The sequence below is a fragment of the Pseudoliparis swirei genome, chromosome 14 (assembly GCF_029220125.1).
Source record: "Pseudoliparis swirei isolate HS2019 ecotype Mariana Trench chromosome 14, NWPU_hadal_v1, whole genome shotgun sequence".
In the NCBI taxonomy this organism is placed as follows: domain Eukaryota; kingdom Metazoa; phylum Chordata; class Actinopteri; order Perciformes; family Liparidae; genus Pseudoliparis; species Pseudoliparis swirei.
Window position 1 is genome coordinate 3,447,814 of NC_079401.1, and position 26,205 is coordinate 3,474,018.

General features: G+C 47.7%; 4 protein-coding genes across 13 annotated transcripts in view; 1 reads left to right on the forward strand and 3 right to left on the reverse strand.

The window, feature by feature from the left end:
• Positions 1 to 3,429, reverse strand: part of LOC130204371 (sodium-driven chloride bicarbonate exchanger-like) — a 32,139-nt gene extending 28,710 nt beyond the window's left edge. The window contains exons 1-3 of the mRNA XM_056431053.1: positions 3,348 to 3,429; positions 2,165 to 2,290; positions 835 to 864 (exon numbers count right to left, since the gene is read on the reverse strand). Of these exons, the coding sequence (XP_056287028.1) occupies positions 835 to 864; positions 2,165 to 2,212 (78 nt within the window). The 5' untranslated portion in view covers positions 2,213 to 2,290; positions 3,348 to 3,429. The remainder of the gene's footprint in view (positions 1 to 834; positions 865 to 2,164; positions 2,291 to 3,347) is intronic.
• Positions 3,430 to 3,476: 47 nt separating this feature from the next.
• On the forward strand, positions 3,477 to 10,785 carry stk24b (serine/threonine kinase 24b (STE20 homolog, yeast)). Its single transcript, XM_056431050.1, has 12 exons — positions 3,477 to 3,574; positions 4,073 to 4,221; positions 5,835 to 6,065; positions 6,259 to 6,315; positions 7,127 to 7,235; positions 7,509 to 7,666; positions 7,995 to 8,180; positions 8,269 to 8,417; positions 8,568 to 8,691; positions 8,790 to 8,858; positions 8,962 to 9,098; positions 9,187 to 10,785. The coding sequence occupies exons 2-12, from the start codon at positions 4,180 to 4,182 to the stop codon at positions 9,293 to 9,295; spliced, it is 1,371 nt and encodes a 456-aa protein (XP_056287025.1). The 5' UTR covers positions 3,477 to 3,574; positions 4,073 to 4,179; the 3' UTR covers positions 9,296 to 10,785.
• A 432-nt stretch (positions 10,786 to 11,217) lies between these two features.
• Positions 11,218 to 20,564, reverse strand: slc15a1b (solute carrier family 15 member 1b). Its single transcript, XM_056431046.1, has 23 exons — positions 19,372 to 20,564; positions 19,068 to 19,102; positions 18,809 to 18,893; positions 18,286 to 18,427; positions 17,939 to 18,058; positions 17,731 to 17,830; positions 16,936 to 17,026; positions 16,761 to 16,844; positions 16,062 to 16,144; positions 15,885 to 15,971; positions 15,678 to 15,767; positions 15,549 to 15,593; positions 15,430 to 15,462; positions 15,266 to 15,354; positions 14,322 to 14,403; positions 14,126 to 14,242; positions 13,897 to 14,040; positions 13,548 to 13,594; positions 12,983 to 13,114; positions 12,773 to 12,884; positions 12,553 to 12,690; positions 12,351 to 12,458; positions 11,218 to 11,804 (listed from the first exon to the last, which is right to left on the reverse strand). The coding sequence occupies exons 1-23, from the start codon at positions 19,406 to 19,408 to the stop codon at positions 11,565 to 11,567; spliced, it is 2,241 nt and encodes a 746-aa protein (XP_056287021.1). The 5' UTR covers positions 19,409 to 20,564; the 3' UTR covers positions 11,218 to 11,564.
• Positions 20,565 to 20,653: 89 nt separating this feature from the next.
• dock9b (dedicator of cytokinesis 9b) overlaps positions 20,654 to 26,205 on the reverse strand; it is a 54,748-nt gene continuing 49,196 nt past the window's right edge. For 9 of the 10 annotated variants that reach the window (XM_056431044.1, XM_056431037.1, XM_056431041.1 and 6 more), the window contains 4 exons: positions 24,035 to 24,225; positions 23,828 to 23,928; positions 23,463 to 23,601; positions 20,654 to 21,746 (listed from right to left, as the gene is read on the reverse strand). In XM_056431044.1, coding sequence (XP_056287019.1) covers positions 21,630 to 21,746; positions 23,463 to 23,601; positions 23,828 to 23,928; positions 24,035 to 24,225 — 548 coding nt within the window. In that variant the 3' untranslated portion in view covers positions 20,654 to 21,629. Of the gene's footprint in view, positions 21,747 to 23,462; positions 23,602 to 23,827; positions 23,929 to 24,034; positions 24,226 to 26,205 lie in introns of those variants that run through there. The other variant, XR_008833636.1, reaches the window with a different exon arrangement.

Genomic DNA, 26,205 nt, shown 5'->3' on the forward strand with positions numbered 1-26,205 from the left:
TCTGAGCCGTTTAGGGCCCGCCTCCTCTCAGTCCGTTCGGTGCCACTAAGACTTCTTCAGTCCACGAGTCGATTACTTTGCTTTTGATTTATTTTAAATGACTTATTCACATCTCTGGTAAACACGAGATCTTGGGTGCTTTGGTGTGATTCTTCTTAGAGAACCTCAGTTTCTCAGATCTTAGTCGGTGTCGTATCCTCGTCTTATAAAGCACGTTATAAACATCTTAAACCGGTTTAACCAACCACTTCAACATCGCGCAGCATTTGGAATCCTCTCTCTCTCCCTCTCTCTCTCCCCCTCCCTCCCTGCCCCTCTCTCTCTCCCTCACTCTCTCTTCCCCTCCCTCCCTCCCTCTCTCTCTCCCTCCCTCTCTCTCTCTTCCCCTCCCTCCCTCCCTCTCTCTCCCTCACTCTCTCTTCCCCTCCCTCCCCCTCTCTCCCTCACTCTCTCTTCCCTCCCTCTCCCTCCCTCTCTCTCTCTCTCTCTCTCCCTCCCTCCCTCCCTCTCTCCCTCCCTCTCTCTCCCTCTCTCTCTCTTCCCTCCCTCCCTCTCTCTCTCTCCCTCTCTCTCCCCTCCTCCCCCTCTCTCTCCCTCCCTCTCTCCCTCCCTCCCTCCCTCCCCCTCCCCTCCTTCCCTCCACCTCTCTCTCTCCCTCCCTCCCCCTCCCTCCCTCTCCCTCTCTCCCTCTCTCTCCCTTTATCCCGTTGGCCTTTACATTCCTTGATGCATCGTTCTCTAACAGGTGTGTGGAACTGAGTTCTCGTAGGTTGCGACTGAGCAGATCGATGTGACATGTTGTTGTTCTCTCGTTCCAGACGGCGGTGTACTCACCACGTCTTTGTGTTCTTGGGGACTTTGCTTCTGCAAAAAAAAACAACAGCGAAAAAAGCAAGAAATAAGTGAACGTGACTAAAAGCAGCAGGGCGTGTGGCCCTGTTACCACATGTTGCCATGCAGCTCATGCAGTAAACCAGTACGACGCAATGAGGCCATCGGGCTGTGAATGGAACATGCTGCCGTCGCCCGTGGGAACCCGGCGGGCTGGAGCGCTGTACTGAGGTCGCCCTGAAACACCCACAGACACCTCTCATCCTCCACACGTCCTGGAGAAACCATGACAACGGAGCCGCTCGCTGCGCAGGTGGGCAGAGGGACATGTATGGAGATGGAGAAGCAGCCGCATCGAGACTGCAGGGGCGGGGGAAGGGGCAGAGCAGCACCCCACCAACCCGCCCCCGCCACATCAACCCCATCCCACTGTACACCGAGAGCTCCAGAGGAGAGTGTTGATTCGCCGTCAGAGCAAACAATGCTGCGTTTTGGGGAAGACAAAGCTATATATATATATATTGCTTTGTCTTTTTCCCTTTCTCAGCACAGTCTCACTTGAATGCTAATGATGAGGGGCTGCCTTCAATTGGCTGGATGTATTACATCTGAGGGCCCCCACGGAGCCCTTCTTCTGCAAATGGGCTCCAGGGACCTATAGACCCGAGGGGGAGAGGGGACACACACACACACACACACACACACACACACAGACAGACAGACAGACTGGACCCCTTATATTTTCCTGCCACCCTCCAACTCTCCGTTTTGATGGATGGAGATTCTCACAATGTCAAATAACCTGATTACTTTTGTTTTTTTATTATTAAAATGTGTTCAGAAAAAGTGCGTATAGCCTCCAGACAGGCGCCAATGGGTTTATGAATATATCGGAATAATAATATATCGTGAAGATGGAAAGATGGTAAGCTCGTTTTCCGTCCAACTGATGGGGGGCACACATCCCCCCCCCCCCATCAGAGGTCCGCCTGAGACCCGCAGTGTATACTGTCCTCACAAAGAAGCAGCAGGTTTCAGACACGACCATTTAGAAACTGGGTCGGATGGTGGCTCGCGTGACGTGTGTGGGAGGCCACACGGTCCGACATGGATGTACGGCCGCTGTGGAGGACGTGAAGACGGTCCACGAGCGCCACTAATGTGGGTCATTACGTTTTGGGAAATATTGAATTTGAAAAATCACACACCGATGAGACGTTTCACCCCCCCCCCCCCTCCCCAAACACACACACACACACACACACACACCAACGGTCAGCCCAGATGTGTAAAACGTGTAATTGAACGCAAACACGGCGGCGGCTGGACTCACCGTGGGTAAGAGCGGCTCCATTTGAGCGCCTTGATCCGTGATGTCCATCTTTGTCTCCTCCTCGGCTCCTCGACAGGCGAGTCGTGACGCGCTGCTCCGCTCTTGCCAAACGCTAGTTGAAGACGGCTTTAAAAAAAAAATGTTATTATTTAAAACAAATTAAAGAGCGTTTTCCTTTCCTTCTGTGCTGTTGTCTTCTTCTCGTCCCCACAACCACCACAACCACCACCGCACATTCACGGGTTTGTCAAATGGAGGTGGGAGCGCAGCGTTCCCGTCCTGCCGCGCATCGTTTACGCATGAAGGAGGGCGGCAGCGCTTCCGATGAACGCACGCGTTCGACCCGCTGGACGACGAGGCGCACGTGAGTGTGAGTGTGCGCGCGAGAGAGAAACGCGTGAGCCGCTGTGCGCGCGAGAGAGAAACGCGTGAGCCGCTGTGCGCGCGTGCTTTTCGCCCAGGAATGCAAATTAGCGACACATCCAGAAGCGCATGCACAGTATCGCCTCTTCTAAAGCGATATTATGAGCGACGCGTCGTTCCATCCGTATATTTATGTATTACGAAATCCAGTTTTAAAGGCAGCGGCAATAACTAGCACGCAATATGCCTTCTTGATGGAGAGGCGACCCATGCGCATGTTCTCCACGCCACAGGCCCCCTTTGTTAGAACAGGCCGAACCGCCTTTATGATCAGATGATCCGCTTCCGCTATGAATCAATATTCTATGATGTGGCATTAATGTTCTGGCTGCAGCGATGCACCGGCGGTGCGTTTGGGTCTCGCCGGCATCGCAGGGACGCTGCCGCTGTGGCGAAAAGAAGAGTCGGTGCACTGGCGCCCCCTGGTGGCGAAACACGCGAAACGACACAACAATTCGACTCAACCAGCGCCGCAAATGGCATCGTTGAGTCATTAATCTGATTTGGATAACTGAAGAGTGATTTGATTAAAAGTGCTACTTCTGTACGGCACGTTACGACGTAAAGGTAGTTGATGAATGAGCTTTTTAATACACGTTCCCGGGCTAAAAATCACCAGATTGCAGTTAGCCTACCAACTGGAGTTTTCTTATAAATGGATTCTGAGCTTCACAGCCACATCCAAACGGTTTAACATAACCCAGATCTCTCAAAGTATCATCGACTCTTCAAAAAAGTGTTTATGGGTGGGGGGCGTTACCTCAGTCCATCAACCGGCGAGGGAGAAACGTTGTGGTTGCTCCGGTTCCGCCCAGCCAAAGCGTCACAGCACCGACAAGATGGCGGAGAGTACGGGACGAAAGTGAGAGGGGGGGGGGAACAAACGGGCGAGCTATCCTTGCCGCAGATGCCCGACCTGTAGAGCTGCCCAAGGCAAGATAGCGCAAAGATAAAACATAAAGGAGAAGAATAAAGGCGGTGGTGCCGGTGTGTATTCGAACCTCCGTTGCGCGGGAGACGTTTGCGGCATGCCAACACGTCGCGCGCCGAGCTCGCGCGCGGAGCGTCATGTCGGGTCGTCTGCGTTGGCTAGCCAGCTGACGAGCTAACCATGCTAGCTAGCTAGCGGACAACACCGTCAGGGAGAGAAAACGAGCCTGCGAGTGACAGTTGGGTCGTTTTTTAAATACGGCTGTCGTCGCCACTCCTTCGCTTTCTGAGAATTGAAAAATGCGTCGCAGCGAGACAACTCCCCCCCGGGGGGGAGATCCGGATTCAGGGCATCGGTTTTAGAGCCTTAGCGGACTTCACGGTGCGGATTTCTTCGCACGGTTCGGGTTAGCGAACGTCCGTTAGCGTGCTCAGCTGTTTTGGATGACTTGGGGGGTCGTTACTGCACAAGAACAAGAGTGGGAGGGGGGGGGGGGCGTCTTTCTCTCTCAATAAAGTACCTGGAGCGGGTCTCAGTGGGGCTTGTGTAACCAGGTGTCGGGGAGGATTGCTGACATTAACGGCACCGCAGCCGGGACTGTAAACACAACACGAGCCGAGGAGACGCCAGCCCTGCGCGAACCAAGCGGGCCCGCAGCACCATGGCCCATTCTCCTCTCCAGGGACACCTGCCGGGGATGCAGGTAAGCCACGCGTCTTTTGAAGTCGCTCGTTAAGCGGTAGAGGTCACTGCCAGAACACGATGTACACCTGGTCGACTCCCCGCTGCGGACCGGCTTCCCCCCCCTGTGTGACTTTGGGCATCTCGGGTAACGTTCACGTTCACCTCGTGAGAAAACACACACCTCTCGAGGCCGGAAACACCTGCACAACGCAGCCGTATTGATGCTGCAATGGCCGGGCAGCACAGGAGGAAGTGCACGTCAGGCGTGTCGCTGACCTTTATCGAATAATGTTAAATATCAAACCTAAACATAAGTCTATAATATAAACTACTGTGCTTGTGTGCGACGCTCATTTGGGTATATGCTATGGCGTCATTAGTGTGTTGTCCTTCTGCCACTGAATGCCACAGAAGGATGCGCATTGAACGCATCATTCTGATCATTCAGCCGCGACTCGAGGTCCCATGGAGTGAGAAGCTATGGAGCACTCACGCGCCACGTTGCAGCCAGAGATGCTATCTTTAGGAACTTGCCTATGGGGGATAATTGTGTTGGGGAGATAACTGTTCCTGATGTAAATTGCCTCGTGCACCAGATTATTTCCCCTGTGCATGCTCCTTCGCAGATTGATTTGCTTGAGAAGTGAATGCATGCAGACCGGATATGGGAGAGGATGCTTCAGGAGGGGGGGGGGGGGCTGCTGAGCATAATAACTCATCATATATCGTGAAGAAGTGTTGGCTGCCAGTCAGGTGGCGATTGTTCTTAAGAGGCAATGCAATGTTTTCTTTAGCTTCCCCGCTGAATTGATTATTTTAGAGTATTTTAAGTCGAGCCCATACCTGGAAATCTGGCATCACAAGCTCTTATTTCCAGTTCAAAACTACGTCCAGATATGATATGACTCATCACTTTATCGCCTCTGTCCCACACTTTCTATTTGCGGAATCACTGTTCAGTGAAGCCTCTTGAATCCATTTCTTTCACGCTCCCAATAACGGGTTTTATTGGTGACACAGGGGATTCTTTATTGTTTGTGGAAGGCAGCAGTTTCATTTGTAACTCCCTTGAAATGGGCCTATTGACATGGGCTCATGTCATGAAAGGTGGTTTATTTTCCATTTTTATCAGGGCTCCGCTATCGTGTTTCAAGCTGAATGGAGCAAGACGGTGGAAACACTGAACGCCCCATTTTAATTAGTTTTGACTGTTGAGAATTGAATATCCGTGCGTTTGTGACTTTTGGTCGAAACATTTGAAGATGTGCCAGTGGACTCGGAGAAACTACTGATTTTCATAGATTAACCGAGAAAATAAAGAATAAACCCCAAAGCTGCAGCCGGCTGTTGAGAGGACGACGATGTTATATGTAGGAGCATATTTAATGTTATTTAAATTCCTTTTAACCTGCCTGTGATCCAACTCTTTCTCTCTGTGTGCACAAGGTGTTGCAACGAGTGAATTAATGTCCCCTGTAAGAATGGCACCCTGCTGGTGTTTCCTATTTACTCCCCCGGCATTCAGTTCTTTTCAAACATTCCCTTTTCTTTCCCTTTTTGTTGTTGTTTCAATCCGCCTTTCCCCCCTTTTCTCCCCCCTCGCTTTGTTCCCCCTCTTCCCGTCACCGGCAGAACACCAAGGCCGACCCGGAGGAGCTGTTCACCAAGCTGGAGCGCATCGGCAGGGGCTCGTTCGGCGAGGTGTTCAAAGGCATCGACAATCGCACCCAGAAAGTGGTGGCCATCAAGGTCATCGACCTGGAGGAGGCGGAGGACGACATCGAGGACATCCAGCAGGAGATCACCGTGCTGAGCCAGTGCGACAGCCCCTTCGTCACCAAGTACTACGGCTCGTACCTCAAGGTGACGCTCGCTGTTGGAGACGAGGCCGCGAGGGCCCCGTGGCTCTCTGTCCATGTCAAGGGAGCCAATGGGGTGGAAGGATTTGTTTTCCTCTGCCCACCGTTCCCCTGATTAATCCTGAATTTAAAAAGGAATTGGCCTCACACGACATCCCGCCCAGCCCCCCTCACCCTCTTCTCCTCTCTTTCTCCAGGACTCAAAGCTATGGATCATCATGGAGTATTTAGGAGGAGGCTCGGCGTTGGATTTGGTAAGTTACACATCGACGCAGCCGACCCTCCCGACATTGTTTTTTTGTTTGGCCCCACTAAATTCTGATTCATAAGTCATTTGACACTTGGCCTTTAGCACATCTGCTCATTCGCCCGAGTTTAAAGGAGCACTTCGCCTCCAAAATGATCACCTTTGTATCCTTCACTCGCCTCGAGTTCAAAGGAGAAAACGTTGTTGTTCTCGCATTTCAATTCAATTCAGTTTATTTGTATCGCCCATTTTCACAGATTACAAATTTGTCTCAGCGTGCTTTACAATCTGTACACATAGACATGCCTGTCCCAAAACCTCACATCGGATCAGGAACAACTCCCAAATAACCCTTCTAAGCAGTAAACGGATAAACGGTCTGGATGAATCGGTGTAAATGAGACGAGCAGCTGCGTCCGACCACCCGTTAACTCAGGCGGTAAAATCCAAGCCTCCTTTCTCCAGTCGTGTGCTCACGACTTCACAAACACATCCATCTTCAGGAGAACGTCACTTAAAAAACGTTGGATGGGCCGCGCGCCTCAATGCGACGGTGTCTATGCACACGTGTTTTACATTTGTGAAGTGAGAATGCAACGGAATGAATTGGGTTGGATTTACCGAGTCGCTTGTTTCGGCTTCCTATATCTATTCCAGACTTTTCTCCGTTCGCTGTGGAGTGACACGCAGCGTTCTCTCCGGGGGAGTCGCTGATAGCGAAACGGTCCTTTTGTGGGTGAAGCGTTCCTTCAATAAGCCGAGTGGTCCACTCTTATGTCAAATAGTCCTCACGGTCTCCGTTTGTTTGCCCTCTGAAGATGGAGCCCGGGTCCCTGGACGAGACCCAGATCGCCACCATCCTGAGGGAGATCCTCAAGGGCCTGGAGTACCTGCACTCTGAGAAGAAGATCCACCGCGATATCAAAGGTAGCCGGACAGAGAGCGCCGCCGTCACCCCGGAGCACACACTAGTATCACGTGGCGCCTTCATGGTATTGACGTCCGCTTCCGGGTTTCGTTGGTTGTCGAGGTTGTGTTGCATCGGAGGGATTGAGGCCAACGCTGCAGCACTTCTCTAAAAGGCTCGCTGGCGGCCGTTCCCCCGTCTCGGTGAAATAAATCACCACTGGAGATCAATGCCGCCGGCGATGTGCGTTGTGTTCTGCGCGGCGTCATCCTTTCCTGTCCTCCCCCCCACAGCCGCCAACGTGCTGCTGTCCGAGCAGGGAGAGGTGAAGCTGGCGGACTTCGGCGTGGCGGGGCAGCTCACCGACACCCAGATCAAGCGCAACACCTTCGTCGGCACGCCCTTCTGGATGGCGCCCGAGGTCATCAAACAGTCGGCGTACGACTCCAAGGTGAGCCGACAAAACGACAACAACAACAGAGCGTCGCAGTGTGCCCGGTGTGAACCACAGCGGCACGAACCCAACGGCGTCCGCCGAGGAGGCCGCCGCCAGACCGAAGATAAACACCAAGTTCCACGCAGGTTCTCACGGCCTCATGTTCCAGTCAACGGCGACACCTCGTGGTAGAGTTCGGTAAAGCTGTCCAAACCGATTCAAGACGTTAACGCCGGTCCAACCAGAGAACTGGGGGGGGGGGGGATCTTACCGGACCGAAATGACCCGGTGGAGTTTTGTTCTGCTGCTTTCTTCACCGCGAGTCTCTCTCCGTCCCCCCCAGGCCGACATCTGGTCGCTGGGCATCACGGCCATCGAGCTGACCAAAGGCGAGCCGCCCCACTCGGAGCTCCACCCCATGAAGGTGTTGTTCCTCATCCCAAAGAACAGCCCGCCCACGCTGGAGGGCAGCTACAGCAAGCCGCTCAAGGAGTTCATCGAGGCCTGCCTCAACAAAGAGCCCAGCTTCGTGAGTCTCCTCTCACGTTGTCGTTTGTTTGTTGTCGTCCCGAGCTGCGTCGCCCGCTCACCTCGCCCGCCTCCCCGTCTTCCTCCAGAGGCCGACCGCCAAAGAGCTGCTGAAGCACAAGCTGATTGTGCGTCACGCGAAAAAGACCTCCTACCTGACGGAGCTGGTGGACAAGTTCAAGAGGTGGAAGGCGGAGCAGTCGAGAACCGCGGAGTCCAGTTCGGATGAGTCCGACTCGTGAGTTTGACTTGTTATGCCCCCCCCCCCCCATGACAATAGTCTGGGCCGGTCGGCAGAAACCACAGCGCCCGGCGTGTTGTCAGTCAAATGAATGAATACATAAAACGATGACGATAAAACGCCTCCTTTTAACGTCCGACCAATCAGAGAGCAGGACGGCCAGGCGTCCGGCGGCACCGACTTTGGGAGCGACGACTGGATCTTCACCATCCGAGAGAAGGACCCCAAGAAGCTGCAGAACGGGGGGGGGCAGTCGGGGGCCGCAGACCAGGTGAGGGCTGATCCATGTGCCGGTTTAGGGAAGCACGCCGTCCCGATTGTAATAGATTCCCCCCCTCTTCCCCTCTCCTCCTCCTCCTCCTCCCGCAGACGGAAGACATTCCAAAGAGGCCTTATTCACAGAGCCTGGCCACAGTCATCTCTCCGGCATTATCTGAGGTGAGGACGCGACGAGGTCACCTCAGTGTTGGGGTTTGGAACCGGTGCCAACCAATCCTGTGCCCCCTCCCCTCTGCCCCCTCCCCCCTCTCCTCGCTCGCAGCTGAAGGCGAGGCAGGAGCAGGTGAACGGGAACCCCATGGTGCTGGATGAGCTGCGGGAGGCCATCCTGCTGGCGGAGGAGGCGTACCCCGGCATCTCCGACTCCCTGGTGGCTCACATGGTCCACCGGCTGCAGAGGTAACGCCTCGCCGCCTCGCCGCCTCGCCGCCGCCCGGACGCGGTCCAAGACGATCATGTACCTCTTCTCTTCTTCTTTTTCTCTCAGTTACTCCACGAGCAGGACGTCCTCCTCCTCCTCCTCCTCCCCCTTGTCACCGGCTCTTTGCCCCGGCCCCCCAACAGCACAGCCAGGACAGAGGGGCCACCACGTTTGACCCCCCCGTGTGTGTGCATGGGGGCAAAGCCACTCTGTAAAGAAAAATAATAATAATTACTGAACTCTAAAGCGGAACCCTGGAGAGCTTCTTTCAGCCTCTGGGGGGGAGGGAGCGGCACGAGACTCAAAAGTCCGAGGAGTGAAACGGACTCTGTGTTTCGCCGGACCGCGCCAGTCGAGTCTTCGCACGGAATCGGCTCAACGAGGCGCCGGGGAACCCACCCCCCCACAACGAAATCCAAGACTTCATTGGCCCCTCTTAATGCAGGCGTCATATCCCCAGAACCTCTGAAAAGCATGCTTGATGAACCTGCAGGGATATTATCTCAGTGTGTGTGTATGAGAGAGAGAGAGATAGTGTGTGTGTGTATATATATATATATATGTAAGACTCCCTGTTAAGGCAAATTTTGCAGCATTCTTAATGAAACCTCAGGTAAAGCGCTTTAAGTGGACTTCGAGGCAGTTTGGGGGGGGGGGGGGGTCGCCATGCTGTACATGATTTCAAGTCGTCAGGGGGGGGGATGGAAACACTGTACAAAATAGTCTCGTGCATTTTGTAGATTATTGCCGATGTTTAAAAGTAGATCTAAAAACAAAAATACAAAATAAACACAGAACGAAACAGGAAATGCCTTTTTTGAGCCGCACACACACATCCGGCATTTCACCGCGGGGGTCCCCGTCCCCTCGATCGGTGTTCGTCACGTGATCGAGTTCCAAGCTTCCATTTTTAACCGGCGGACGAAGCTGTGTGTGACGGCGGGGGGGGGCGGGGCGCCGGCCTGCTGTGCGTTCAAGGGAGTCCGTTTTGTTTTAGCACAGAGGAGCCCGGGCCGTTCGCCGGTATCGAGTATTAATTTCAGCGTATTGCTTGTTTTATTTCTGCGTGGAGGCGAGGGAGTGGCCGAGCCGTCGGGAAGTGCCATGTCACCACATGTTTGTAGTATGATTTGCACCTTCTTTTTGTTGTATTATTTTTGTATCGTCAGATCAGTATTTGGGGGGTTTGCACTTTGAAAGTGTGTCGACTATTTCAAGAAGCCTGGAAGAGGAAGAAGGAAGAAAAAAAAAAACTTAAAAAAAGTTGCTAATAGCCATGTTTTACTATATATATATATATATATGTTTACTTAAGAGTTCCAGAATTTACTACTGTGCTAATGCAGCAATAATGTTGAGTTGCATCAAGACGCGCCAGTCAACACAGGGATCGAAGAAATAGCTGATATTTTTATAACTGCAGAGATGGAAATATGGAATGCGTTATGGATCCGGGCTCCTCCCTCCAGATAGAAGGAAAAAAACTACCTTACAGAAAAACGTGCTCTGGAAATAAGTCCAACATGTGTACATTTGGTCTCCTCTATCATCGCTGACAGTTTATAGTACTGTGTATACTCTTTGCTTGTGTCCTTGGAGCAGTCCCAAGTTAAATGTGAGCTTTCAAAGTGACATGAGAAATAAAGATCTACTGCGAACTGAGAACCTGTGTCGCCTCTTCTGGACCCGTGATATCAATATGACTCTTACATAATATGACTTGCATAATCAATACTAGTGTTGAGGCAAGGCATATGTGTATTTACATGTGTATACAGTGGGTACAGAAAGTATTCACACCCCTTTGAAATGTTCACTCTTTGTTTCATTGCAGCCACTTTCCAAAAGTTCATGTTTTAATAAATTTGCAAAAATGTCTACATTTTAGTTTTCTCTGTCAAGATGGGGCGCTGAGTGTAAATTAATGAGAAATAAACTTTTTTTATTTTAGCAAATAGTTGCAATGAAACGGAACATTTTAAAGGGGTCTGAATACTTTCTGTACCCACTGTATATATATGTACACACATTCTCAACTAATGTCAAATTTATGTAAATGTATGTATACACGTGTATATAGGAAGAACAACCAGTGTGTCACCTTTGTGTGACGCTTTATTCACATCTTCATCTTCATCGAGCAGCCAGCATCACTAGGCTGCGTTCTAAAAAAAGCAAAATACCAAAACCAAAGAGTTTCAATATGGAATATGATTCAACACATTTCTGTTCCGACTTTACCTTGGAACACAATAACATCATATATGTGTATATTGACAAAATATTAGAAACTTTGCTCGAAAATATATACAAAAGTTGGAATGGTTTCTTTGTATGTGTGGTAAACGGTTATGCGGGAGCACGAGTGACGAATGAACAAAATTACAAGAGCGATCCATAAAAGACAGACAATATCGTCTGAATTATTGTTCATAAACGGGGCCTCAGATCCGGGTCTGTTTGGTTTTCTCGTCAGAGCTGGAGTCAGAGCTCCTCCTCTCCTCCTTCGAGTCCTTCCTGGTCATCTCCATGCTCGTCTTCCTCCTCTCCTCCTCTTCGGGCTCCTTCCGGGCGAACTCGGCCTCTATCTTGGCCGGGTCGATGTAGGTGTAGAAGTGGGCCATGAAGGCGAAGATGCAGCACACCACCAGCAGCAGGGAGGCGAAGAGGATGTACTCGGCCCACTAGTGGACGGAGACAAACACGCCGTTAATCGGGAGGGAATAAGCTCCCTGAAGGAGCTTTATCCCACATACTAATGTTATTACGTTCTCCTAACTCGGAGGACACGGTGAGCATACTGCCAAACATCCGCGTGTTAATACTTAATACATCTTAGCGTTAACCCTTTATAGGGCATTGGAATACTTTGAAATTCAAAATGTCAACACTACAATGCTAGGACATAACAATCCTGTTTTACTTTTGTTTTTAGTTAGAAAATCAACATCGACGAAGTGACCATATATGGTTCCTCGCCCGATAAACTTTAATTTCTCGTTTCGACTGTGAATTTTCTCTCGTGGCTCTCACAAATACTGAAAGTTCTGCTTCTGGTGTTTTGACCTCGCATCGTCATCAGAGGACAATGGTTCTCATTGTGTTCATCGTACTCTGCAACAAGCAGTTCGATGTTCTGCAGGCTCGAGATTTTAAGTTACGGTTTCATGTCAATAAAGATTTGGATCCATCCTCTCGGATGTGGCTTCTTCTTCACGACGTCCACCCACCTGGTCCTCGAGCGTCGCAGCCTCGGAGATGATGAGCACAATGATGTTGCCCACGGCGACGGTGAAGAGCCAACCGGCCTGCAGCACCGACTTCATGTTGCTGGGCGCCTGGGGAAGAAGAAGAAGAACCGGAGCCGGATTATGAAAAGACGTATAACATATATGTGTATTTGATGTCATCCTGAGGAACAGCGCCTCCTACCTGTGAGTAGGAGAACTCCAGGCCGGTGACGGAGAACACCACCTCCCCTATGGTCATGAGGAAGTACTGCGGGATCTGCCAGGCCATGTGGATGGTGTTGGGCTTGATGTCCAACACGGCTTGGACGCCCTGCTCGCACTGCAAGACGAGATGTGTTACCAAAAAGAAAACGACAACAAAAAGGCGGCACTGTGTCGTGACGTGTTCACGATATTCGTACATTATCTCCAAATGCAAAAGTCGGCGGGATGATCAACGTGAAGGAGCTGCCGAAGCCGAGGTCCTGACTGTAGACGCAGTCTTCAGCGGCGCTCCGGACCAGGAACTGAGTGCTGATGATGTAACGAGAACAACAACACGAGTCAGAGCCAAGGACTTCCCTCTCTGGTGGGACCGTGAGTGACCTAGGTGTGAGGAAAAGGAGTCTTACGCTCCCTGAGGGAACATGACGTAGGCGGACATGTTGTTGGCGCCGACGACCCCGAAGTTCAGGTCGCCGACCGTGACGTTTGGAAGGTCGCCGACCGTGACGTTCAAATCCGAGCCGAGACCGTTGAAAAACCTGCGGGGGAGAAAATCAATGAGACACGCCTCTGGCTTCATTTAAAGCTCTATCTCTTTAACGATAGACAACGTTAAATACGAGATACGTAAAGGACGTTCAGCGTCTATTAAATGAAACAGATTTCTGGATAATAATCACACAGATTCATCATAATTGTCGACATCAGCGTCGAAAATGATTCTTTTGGGAGATGACAAAACACAAACGTAATCTAGCAAGAGGTTAAAGTTGTAGTTCTTCCACCATTGTTGGAGTTTCCTCTGTGGCGTATACTAGAAGCCACTAAAATGTGTGAATGTGGGGCACAGGGAGTCAAATAGAGTTGCAATAAGGACCTCTTGCATACGTCGTTATAACTAAAAACTAGGTTGTGATACAGAATTTTATTTCGACAGTCGTTCCAATAATCCGTCAGTCGTTTGAGACTTGCCTGATAGCGTTAGCGCCCTGCTCCGGCTTCGCTTTGATGTCCGTGAACTGGAGACAGAAAGACACTTTAGAGCCCCCACATGTATTGTTCATTAAGTTATCAGGGGACACACAGAATACACTTTTAAAATCACATTTGAAGTCAAATATACCAACTTTCTACTTGCTCAAATGCTGTGAAGTCAAATGAATTGAGGCCCAGAGAGGAGCAGACCGAGGGCCAATTGGAGAAGACCCCGAGAAAGGACCTCAAAGGAGTCAATAGGGGGTTCTAACCCATTTGACGAGCCGCTCTCGGACCACATCCTCACCTGTATCGGACTTGAATCACTTTAATGTGGCGTGCTCACCTGTAGCGTCGTGAAGAGGAGCCCCTCCCCCGGAACGATGACCATGGTGCTCCGACTGCCTTTCTCTAAAGTGGTCAAGGAGCCGTTGTCGGGCCCCAGAGTCACGATGAACGGCTGGTCAAAGGTCAGGTAGTCCTCGTTGGCCTGGAGGAGCAACACATGGGCTTTAGTGGGCGGAGACTTCCGATTTGTGTGTGTGTGTGTGTTGTCTTCATGTTGGGTGCAGTACCGAGAACGCCCTCAAGGTGAACTCGCTGGTCCCCGCTGTGACGTCCAGCGACTGGTTGTTTATGTTGATGAACTTCACTTGACCTTCGCTGCTGGACGGGAAAGTGGGCAGCGTTTTCTGGAAGAGACATGAACTGTGTGTGAATTACTGAGTGTGTGTGTGTGTGACGTGTGTTTTTTGCCGTGCGTTCACTCACGTCGATCTGGATCTGGACCAGGGCAGCAGCGACGAAGGCGAGGGCAGCGAAGAGCATCCCCACAGTCATCCTCCTCAAGGGGCTGCAGAGCACACACACACATATATACAGACACACACATATATATACACACACATGCACATATATATATATACACACACATATACATACACATACATACACCCACACAAGTACACACACAAACATATACAGACACACACACACACATATATACACACACACATACATATATATTTATATATATACACACACACACATACACAAACACACATATATACAGACACACACATATATATACACACATATATATATATACACACACATATATATACACATACACATATATACACACACACACATATACACAAACATATACACACACACATATACACACCCACACAAGTACACACACAAACATATACAGACACACACACACATATATACACACACACATATATATATATACACACACACACATACACAAACACACATATAAATCCACACACAAATACACACACACATACAAACACACACATATACACATACACGCACATATACAAACACACACACACATATACACATACACGCACATATACACACACACATACACACACATATACAAACACACACACACATATACACATACATGCACATATACACACACACATACACACATATACAAACACACACACACATATACACATACACGCACATATACACACACACATACACACACATATACAAACACACACACACACATATACACATACACTCACACGCATGTAATACATGATTTATTGAACAGCTGATCAACGTTCACTGATGATGTCATGAAGTAGATCTCGAGTTCAGACAACGACGAACAAAGAGTGCGTGGGGAGTGAGACGTGTTGACCTAAACTAAGTGATGTTACATAACTCACGTGAAGTTTATTTTGCCCTTGGCGATCAACGGGTAGAGCGCGCTCTCCATGATCGGCACCAGCGCCAGGATCAGGATGGGGTTGACGGTCTGGTGGCGAGAAGGCGGGGTCACTCTCTCTGAAAGCTCATTCTATTGGTCCACGCGTCCTCAGAGGAGTCTTACCTGCATCTGATCCGGCTGGATCGTGAGGAATCCCTGTTTGGAGAAACAAAGTCGAGCGAGGTCAGAATCTCTTCTCACTTCGAACCGTGTTTTCAAAGTTCAGCGAGTCCAACACTCACAAAGTTTCCGTTCATGTTGGTGGCCTGGAGGGTCCATCTGGAGCCCTGTGGGGGGGGGGGACAGCTCTCCTTTAGACCACCATGCATCTGTCTGTGTGTATTTCTGTAAACGAGCATTGGGTTTGTCACCTGCTGGTCGAAGAGAGCCCAGAACATGGGCAGAGGGATGTAGAGGAACAGCACCTTCAGCACCATCTTCACCTGGGCGATCAGGAGTTTCTGGACACCAACAAGGACCACGATGGAGGATGAGGACCAGCACGCCGCTGACTGGGCGCTTTTTTATTTGTGTGTGTGTGTGTATGTGTGTATGTGTGTGTTTCCGGCAGCACTTACTTCGTATTTCCCCTCGGACCAGTCCATCCAGTGGTCTCGCTTTGGGAATTCCGAAGCGCGATGCCTGAAGCGGTTCTTGATGGCGAACTGCAGATGACAGAGGGTGTGTGTGTGGGGGGGGGGGCACTCAGAATGCATGATGGAAAAAACTTCGGGACAAACCGGATGTTCACTTACCCCGATGCACTTGAACACTTTCACCAGGATGTTGCCTTGTGGGGGGGTCTTAATGTACAACCCACTTCCAATAATGAACACAACTGCAGACACACACACACACACACACCACCACATATGTGTTATAACATTTGCTGTTGCTGGATATGATCAGCAAATTAATGAATTAGGTTATTTATAGAATTTATTTAACTTATATGTAAATATTCATAGCGCTATTTTCTTATAAAACACACATTCACGAGGTTAATAAAGGCTTATAACAAACACGTTTATTAATAGTTAATTCTTAATTTATTAGTGTTAGTAAAAGGCTGCAAATATAAAACTAATTGCAACTTGGCAACCCAGAAGCTGTCATCACAAATTTATAATTATCTAGAATAAAGATGAATACATAATCAATTAAAGAGGCACTGCAGCTATATAGCGTTGTACTTTCATTAAGTTGTGGGGACTGATATATCTTGACTTTTAGACTCCCTGAATCCTACAACTCCCACAATGCAACTGAGTAGCATGACCCTCCCTGCCTGGAAAAAGGCCACAAAGCTCCTAAAGAGCAACAGAAGATACAAACAGAGGTTTTTATAGCTGACCTTTCTGTGTAAAATTGCTTTTGGATCATTTGTTACTACAAAGTATGAATAAAACTATCAGTGCAATAGAGACATTCCAAAAAGGGAAATGATTTCTTACTCAGAGAGACGACCATGAGAGCAGCCGGCACGCCAAAGGCCAGCGAGTAGCACTTCTGCTGGGTGTATATGCCACAGTCCTGAGCTGCAAACCACACACACACACACACACGTTTTCATGTGTAACTCGTGAGTTATTTGTGCGCTTCATGCCGCGTGGCGATGACCAGCGGTACCTCTGAGGATGGGGGTGATGATGGTGGACAGCAGACTGCCAGCGTTGATGGACAGGTAGAAGATGGAGAAGAAGATGCTTCTCTGCTTCTCCTGTTGGACACGGGAAAGTTAAACTAGGACCAAAAATAAGCCCCCAGAGCACATTTTCCCAAAATTATATGACACATGACTAAATATAACTACACATTATATAACATCCCATTCCAGCAGAGTCAGTTTGATATTATGGGGTAATCATTGTCCTTTTCCTGGAACAGTGTCATAAAGCCACTGAGACAGCCTGTGTAGTTATCAGGTAATAAGAAACTAGTAGGAAACATGTAGAGATACAAGAAGTGCTGACAAGAAGCCACTGATAACTAAATTTGACATCGTAATCATGAGAATACTATGTCATAAATTAGAGAAAGCTATTTAATAATCATGAGAAAATAATCTCATACATTTTAGAGAACTATCATCATCATCATAAGAAAACTACCTTGTGTTCATGAGAAAGTCGTCTCATAAATATGAGTAAACTACCTCATACCTCTGAGAAAACTACCAAATAATCATGAGAAAACTACCTAATAATCATGAGAAAACTACCTCACAATCATGAGAAAACTAACTCACAATCATGAGGAAACTACCTCATACTCATGAGAAAACTACCTCACAATAATGAGAAAACTACCTCATACTCATGAGAAAACTACCTCACAATCATGAGAAAACTAACTCACAATCATGAGGAAACTACCTCATAATAATGAGAAAAGCCTTGTGTGTGTGTGTGAGTGACGTCTGACCTGGTGGTTTTGGAACTGGTCCCCACCGAAGGCCGACACGCAGGGTTTGATGCCCCCGGTGCCGAGGGCGATGAGCAGCAGCCCCACCATGGACAGCGCCCTGAGGGCAGAGCAGGCATGGACACAGTGTCAGTACACATCCGCCGCTTCTCTCTCTGTGTGTGTGTGCGTGTGTGTGTGTGTGTGTGTGTGTGTGTGTTTAACCCACACGTGAAAGGTCATGTTGTCTGGAGTGCCGTCCTTGTTTGCATCTGTGATGTCATGGATAGCACTTACAGCCAAGACGGCCTGCCCGACCGTGTAGACGATGGACAGGTAAACAATAGTCCTGTGTGGGGGGAGGAGAGGAGAGAGAGAGAGAGAGAGAGAGAGACTGTTAAACAGGTGTACAGGTTCAGGTAGAGATAAGGTAGACAAGGGTCAAAAATCCAAAGGATTACATTTAACAGCTGATTCTGTGAGATATATAACCCCGGCTCCTCTACGCTATCTACTACAATAGTATTTAAAGCTCAAATACAATATATATATATATTTTTTTTTATATTCACTCACTTGAACTTGCCGAGCCATGAATCCGCCACGATGGCCCCCATGATGGGGGTGAGGTAGCACAGCGCCACAAAGGTGTGGTAGATGGTGGTGGCGAAGTCGTCGTCCCACTGCAGGAAGTACTTGAAGTACAGCACGAGCACGGCTGCACACGGGGAGCACTCACAATTATACTCACGCAAGAATTACATTAGCATATCAAAGTAAAAGTACACATATTTATATATATATATGTATATATATATACACATATTGAAATATAATTTATATTTATATATATACATATATAAATCTATTTATATATATATATTTATATATATATATATTTATATATATACATATATATATACACACTTTAAGATATCGTAGGATCGTTTATCAAATTTCATCAGAGTAGCTATTTGAAGAGGGAAAATAGTACTTTTTATTCCACATAATAAGTGCAGAACTTGAGTATCTACTCACAACAAACATAAAGTATGAACGAAGGAGAGATATGAAGATATGAAGAAGCTGAGCAGCTCACCTCGCATGCCATAGTAAGAGAAGCGTTCGCAGAACTCATTGATCACGATGAAAAAGATGCTGATTGGGAAGCCGCAGACAGTCCCCTGTGGGGGGGGGACACAGTTAGTTCTTCATGTCACGATTAAGCCGATTTATTTTTAATATTCAGGAATGAATGCATATGGCTTCCTCCTACAGAGTATGTCCTGCATCAGGAGCATTGAGCAACACACCTGTGCATGTTTTTATAGATATGTATAAAAGACAATTTTACTTACGCTTTTCTTCTTGGAGTTTTTCCCCTCGTCTTCGACTGCAGAAATTAAGTCACACGTTATCTACACTGGGTTTTTTTGTTTTTGTGAAATGTAAAAAAATATATGTTGTAAAATGTAACCAACGGATCAGATACAGCTGGTTTTGTCAAAATGTAGTCAAATTCTGTTGAAGTATAAGCTCAAAGGCATTGCAAGTAAAAGGGCATATTCATGATATAAAGTTTCATTAAAATAAAACATTAAAATGATGATAATAATAATGTTTCCGTGGATTTCCGAGCGTCCCCTCCGGATCGGGACTCACCTGCCATGGCTGCCGTGTGTGTCGCCTTCGGGTCCATTCTCCGACTGAATCCTCCAGCAGAAAAACTTGTGACCCAAATCCAGGTCCACGACACGGGCCTGGTCAGCTTCTTATGTCGCCTCCCATAAAGCCTCCTGCAACGCCCATCGATGCACACACACACACACACACACACACACACACACACACACACACACACACACACACACACACACACACAGTCTAATTACCAACATGCAATCCACCATTACTCCCACTTCCGAGCACATTCTCCTTACTGTGTGTGTGTGTGTGTGTGTGTGTGTAGACGTGTCAGTCAGTCATTACTTCATGACTGATGGAAACTGGTCTTGCTTTACAGATATAGAGGATGTGCCAGGTCAACTGATAAAGGAGGCCATATGAATAAACTGCTTTTCCAAACTGAGAAGCGGATGCTGAGGTGACTGGAAGCACACGGAACGCAAAAGAAGGTCGAGCATTCGATGTGGAAGTCTGGAATTCTGGTGTATTTCACAAACACACACAGACACAAACACACACAGACACAAACACACACCATGACACACGAGCAGGGGGACTCACGCCGCACTCATGACAACAATGACACCGTCTGGGACACACACACACACAGGGGTGTTTCAGGAGTCAGCATCTCTCTCCAGTGCGTTCACTACACACACACACACACACTTTCAGGAAGGAAGTGATCAATCATAATTCAGATTATTCATAAAAACATATGCCGCGAAAACAGATTCATGAATTTCAATTGGAATTAAAATGATAAGCAGAACATTTCAAAATAACATTTTATCATGCCCCAAATGTATGTTCTAACATATATATGTGTAGATATATGTATCTACACATATATATGTATATGTTTAGATACATATATTGATACATATACTGTGTATGTATAGATATATACATATATATTGCAAAGCACTGAAACTTATACTTGATACTTAGGCTACTAGTAAAAGGTTATCTAACAGCACATGTTGACTAATAATACTATTTAGTAATATAAGCATTTATTAGTTAGCAAGTTGACTTTGTTAGTGTTAGCTCGCTGGTGTGTTTTACATCTTATCTTAAGGATTTCCTTCACGTACCTATGGTAACATACAGTCATACAGTATATCAGCCAGTTCAAGGACTGAGGCACTGTGTGCAGTTAGAATCACAAACGTGAAAAGTTGACCTTCAGAATCTTAGTGCGGTGATATTTTAGCAGCTTTATGGTGAACGTACTAAAGCAAGACATGGAACAAGGCATTATTACAGTTTTCTTTTATATATTTAAAGACTTAAGCATATGTACATGAGCAGTCATTAAGTAAAAATGTTTTTTTAAACCTTATTTCAGGGATAATGAACAGAAAAAGAAACAAAGGGGGGAGGGAGGGGGTTTACAAATGTTCACACCTTCGTCCCGCCTTGAAAAGTCTTTTTTTCTGATGTCTTTGGCAAGAGTGGTTTTCTGTGCAGCAGGTAGCCACGGTAACAATACAACATTTTTTGCACACGCTTTTCTTGACAGGGAAAACAGAAAGAAAAAAAGGTGAAAACGTCACGGTTCTCTTGGCTTGAGACAGTTCCTATACACGTCCATTGGCCGAAAATAGAGCGAATGATTCTTTAAAATGTCCACGGTAAAGTGAAAGATAAACTCTGATGCATCTGCTGTCACGGCGGCGCAACTGAAAAGAATAGAAAAAGGGAAATGTAAAAATACGGTGCGTCCGTACGGACGTTTACAGCAGTGGCGTTTCCACTAAACGCTCCCCTGAAGCGCTCCGTTACGAACACGGTAGAGGAAGGGAACGCTCCGGCGAAAAAGAGAGGATCCTAAACCCGGGGCGATGCAAATCCTGAAGTCCCTCGTGTTCTCACATCCCTCGGGTGGAGCTTAAGACGCCAGGACGTTGAAGATAGCATCATGTTATCAACCTCAGTATTGGATACACCCTTGCTGTGCTTCACCCGGGGGATAAAACAAACTATACACCATGACCCAAACTGTCAATAAGTCGATAGTATTACCGTTCGCAAGTCAAGAGTTGTGACTGGCGTCTCCATAGGAAACAAGAGCAACGGGCCGACTGATAACAGGAAGTGAACATCACGTTTCCCAGGATGAAAAGAACATGATGGATGATGGCTTCAGGTTGTACCGAGTGGCCTTTCTCTTGAGTGACATGGAGGTGATCGGTCGTAGAGAGGCGAGAGTCCGGTGTGAAACATCTGGATCAGAGTACGGTGGTGGAGCCGTGCGGGTTGGCACTGGTTGGCGTGCCGCTGATGGCGTTGAAGATGCCCACGGAGTCGGACAGAGAGCTCCTGGTGCCGTCTTCCACTGGGTTTATCTAGAAGAAGGAAAACAGGCCAATGAGGAAGATTAGGAAAGGTATTGATTTAATCTTCTCATAAACTGAAACACACATGCATTTTAATTTAAAGTTGAGGGGCTGGAGGGAAATTATTTTCGGGGGTGGAGCTTTTGCTGAATACAGGGTAGTTTAAATATTTGGGCGAGGAGGGGGTGGCTGGGAAGAACTTTTTTCCCAACAAAGATCCACAATTTAAATAATTCTTCCCTTTTTGAAATTATTTCAATAAATTGTGAGATAAAAAAGATGGTGTTTGTGTGCACCAGGGGTCAAAGAAGTGTCTCCATATGTGTGTACTATTATTATTATTCGCTAATATGAGTCTGTCCTTGGTTTAATATCATAATTCAATTGTCTGACGGACATCTGATTTCATGCATTTTAAAATATATATACAGGACTGTCTCAGAAAATTAGAATATTGTGATGAAGTTCTTTATTTTCTGTAATGCAATTAAAAAAACAAAAATGTCATGCATTCTGGATTCATTACAAATCAACTGAAATATTGCAAGCCTTTTATTCTGATTTATTGCTGATTATGGCTTACAGTTTAAGAAAACTCAAATATCCTATCTCTAAATATTAGAATATCATGAAAAAGTATACTAGTAGGGTATTAAACAAATCACTTGAATTGTCTAATTAACTCGAAACACCTGCAAGGGTTTCCTGAGCCTTGACAAACACTCAGCTGTTATAAATCTTTTTTTTTACTTGGTCTGAGGAAATATTAAAATTTTATGAGATAGGATTTTAGAGTTTTCTTAAGCTGTAAGCCATAATCAGCAATATAAAAAAAAATAAAAGGCTTGCAATATTTCAGTTGATTTGTAATGAATCCAGAATGCATGACATTTTTGTTTTTTTAATTGCATTACAGAAAATAAAGAACTTTATCAAAATATTCTAATTTTCTGAGACAGTCCTGTATATTAATTTTGGGGACAAAAATACCACATAAGCCCAAAAGCTGCCATCTTAGTGGCTTTAAGTCTTCAGAGTTAAAAGAGGAGTACAAAAATAATATGACCTAACAGGCTGGCATGGGCTTTGCTTTTTATAAAATAAAGAAGTAAGCCCCAGTCCCTGCCTCATCGTTGTCATACGGCCCCTTACTGTCCACCAATGGAGTTCAACAGAAGCTGCATTACCATCCAATCTGCTCAGGCCAGCACAGACAGCAGGAGACAGGAGACACGGTTAGTACATCACAGCCGACATGTATACGAGTGGATGAGCAGAACACAGGGAGAACATGCAGCTTCAGGTCATATCAACATGCCATGTGGTGGACATCTCAGAGAACTGTGTGTGTGTGTGTGTGGGGGGGGGGGGGGTAGACATGTTGTAATTAAGTGTTACAACATTCAATGTGTAGACGTCTTTATGTTTACATTTACATGTGCTCCATTTGTGCATTAACCTTAGAAGAAGAAGAAGAACAAGAAGAAGAAGAAGAAGAAGAAAAAAGAGAAGAAGAAGAACATACAAGTGACATACACATATAAATAAACCCTATCCCTCCAATAGTAGAGTCCTATTGTCATATTGATGAAACAATTCTAAAGTGTACTACAGTCTGATTGGTCGACGTGTTTATGGGGTGCTGTGTAGTTTCTACCGGGGGGGCGTGGCCTGAACACGGCTGCTGAAACGTGCCGACCGCATCTCAACGTGGCGTCTCCATACCTGCTCGTGCATGATGTTGGACAGCTCCCGGGTCAGGTCCCTGTAGTTGGCCTTCATCTCGTCCTGGTACTCCTGCTGGTCCTCTTTGATCAGACGCTCGTTCACGCCCAGCGCCTGACCGCAGGCGTCCACGAACTGCCTGAGGGGAGAGGCGACTCTAAATGGACCGTAACTTGCTAAATGATGACATCACGCTGTATTGAAGAAGACTTGAAACTAGAGATTGAGACATGAACTCATGTTTACAACGTTTACTGAGGGAATACATCAAGAGAGAAGTAGAGTCATTTTCTCAACGACTTGTAAACAATCTGACCTTTATTTTTCTTCTAAGAGACTTCCATGTCTGCGTCATTGGTAAGTACCTGAACACCTCTTTCAGCTGTTTGACCTTGTTGTCAGGATTCTTCTTGGCACTATCGTCGTCGAGGAAGGCTCTGGCGTACGCAAGTGGACCGGCGTTGACCTGAAAACACCCCCCCGAAAAAAGACCAGGTCACAGATCCCAAAACGACACGATTCCTGAGGAGGCGAACTCCTCCGAAGCAGCGCGGAGCGTCTCGGCGTCGCACCTGTACACTGATGCTGCCTTGCAGCTTGAGCTGCAGGCGGATCATGTCCACCTCGGGGGCCGAGCACAGCAGTCGCAGCTCGCCCACCTTGGCGCTCATCTCGTCGATGGCCACCTCGATGGGGCTCAGGTCGGTCTGGTGCTGGTACATGACGGCGATGCGCTTCTTCACGTACGGGAAACAGTGGGTGGCTGCGAGGGGAAACGGGGGGAGGACAACATCATGTGCTTTAGAGGGAGGATGACGTCATGTGCTTTAGAGGGAGGATGACATCATGTGCTTTAGAGGGAGGACGACGTCATGTGCTTTAGAGGGAGGATGACGTCATGTGCTTTAGAGGGAGGATGACATCATGTGCTTTAGAGGGAGGATGACATCATGTGCTTTAGAGGAGGACGACGTCATGTGCTTTAGAGGGAGGATGACGTCATGTGCTTTAGAGGGAGGATGACATCATGTGCTTTAGAGGGAGGATGACATCATGTGCTTTAGAGGGAGGACGACGTCATGTGCTTTAGAGGGAGGATGACGTCATGTGCTTTAGAGGGAGGATGACGTCATGTGCTTTAGAGGGAGGATGATGTCATGTGCTTTAGAGGGAGGATGACATCATGTGCTTTAGAGGGAGGACGACATCATGTGCTTTAGAGGGAGGATGACATCATGTGCTTTAGAGGGAGGATGACGTCATGTGCTTTAGAGGGAGGATGACGTCATGTGCTTTAGAGGGAGGATGATGTCATGTGCTTTAGATGGAGGATGACATCATGTGCTTTAGAGGGAGGACGACATCATGTGCTTTAGAGGGAGGATGACATCATGTGCTTTAGAGGGAGGATGACGTCATGTGCTTTAGAGGGAGGACGACGTCATGTGCTTTAGAGGGAGGATGACGTCATGTGCTTTAGAGGGAGGATGACGTCATGTGCTTTAGAGGGAGGACGACATCATGTGCTTTAGAGGGAGGATGACGTCATGTGCTTTAGAGGGAGGACGACGTCATGTGCTTTAGAGGGAGGATGACGTCATGTGCTTTAGAGGGAGGATGACGTCATGTGCTTTAGAGGGAGGATGACGTCATGTGCTTTAGAGGAGGATGACGTCATGTGCTTTAGAGGGAGGATGACGTCATGTGCTTTAGAGGGAGGATGACATGTGCTTTAGAGGGAGGATGACATGTGCTTTAGAGGGAGGACGACGTCATGTGCTTTAGAGGGAGGACGACATCATGTGCTTTAGAGGGAGGATGACGTCATGTGCTTTAGAGGGAGGATGACATGTGCTTTAGAGGGAGGACGACATCATGTGCTTTAGAGGGAGGATGACGTCATGTGCTTTAGAGGGAGGATGACGTCATGTGCTTTAGAGGGAGGATGACATCATGTGCTTTAGAGGGAGGATGACATCATGTGCTTTAGAGGGAGGACGACGTCATGTGCTTTAGAGGGAGGATGACGTCATGTGCTTTAGAGGGAGGATGACGTCATGTGCTTTAGAGGGAGGACGACATCATGTGCTTTAGAGGGAGGATGACGTCATGTGCTTTAGAGGGAGGATGACGTCATGTGCTTTAGAGGGAGGATGACGTCATGTGCTTTAGAGGGAGGATGACATCATGTGCTTTAGAGGGAGGATGACATGTGCTTTAGAGGGAGGATGACGTCATGTGCTTTAGAGGGAGGATGACATCATGTGCTTTAGAGGGAGGATGACGTCATGTGCTTTAGAGGGAGGATGACATGTGCTTTAGAGGGAGGACGACGTCATGTGCTTTAGAGGGAGGATGACGTCATGTGCTTTAGAGGGAGGATGACGTCATGTGCTTTAGAGGGAGGATGACATCATGTGCTTTAGAGGGAGGACGACATCATGTGCTTTAGAGGGAGGATGACGTCATGTGCTTTAGAGGGAGGATGACATGTGCTTTAGAGGGAGGACGACGTCATGTGCTTTAGAGGGAGGATGACGTCATGTGCTTTAGAGGGAGGATGACGTCATGTGCTTTAGAGGGAGGACGACATCATGTGCTTTAGAGGGAGGATGACGTCATGTGCTTTAGAGGGAGGATGACGTCATGTGCTTTAGAGGGAGGATGACGTCATGTGCTTTAGAGGGAGGATGACATCATGTGCTTTAGAGGGAGGATGACATGTGCTTTAGAGGGAGGATGA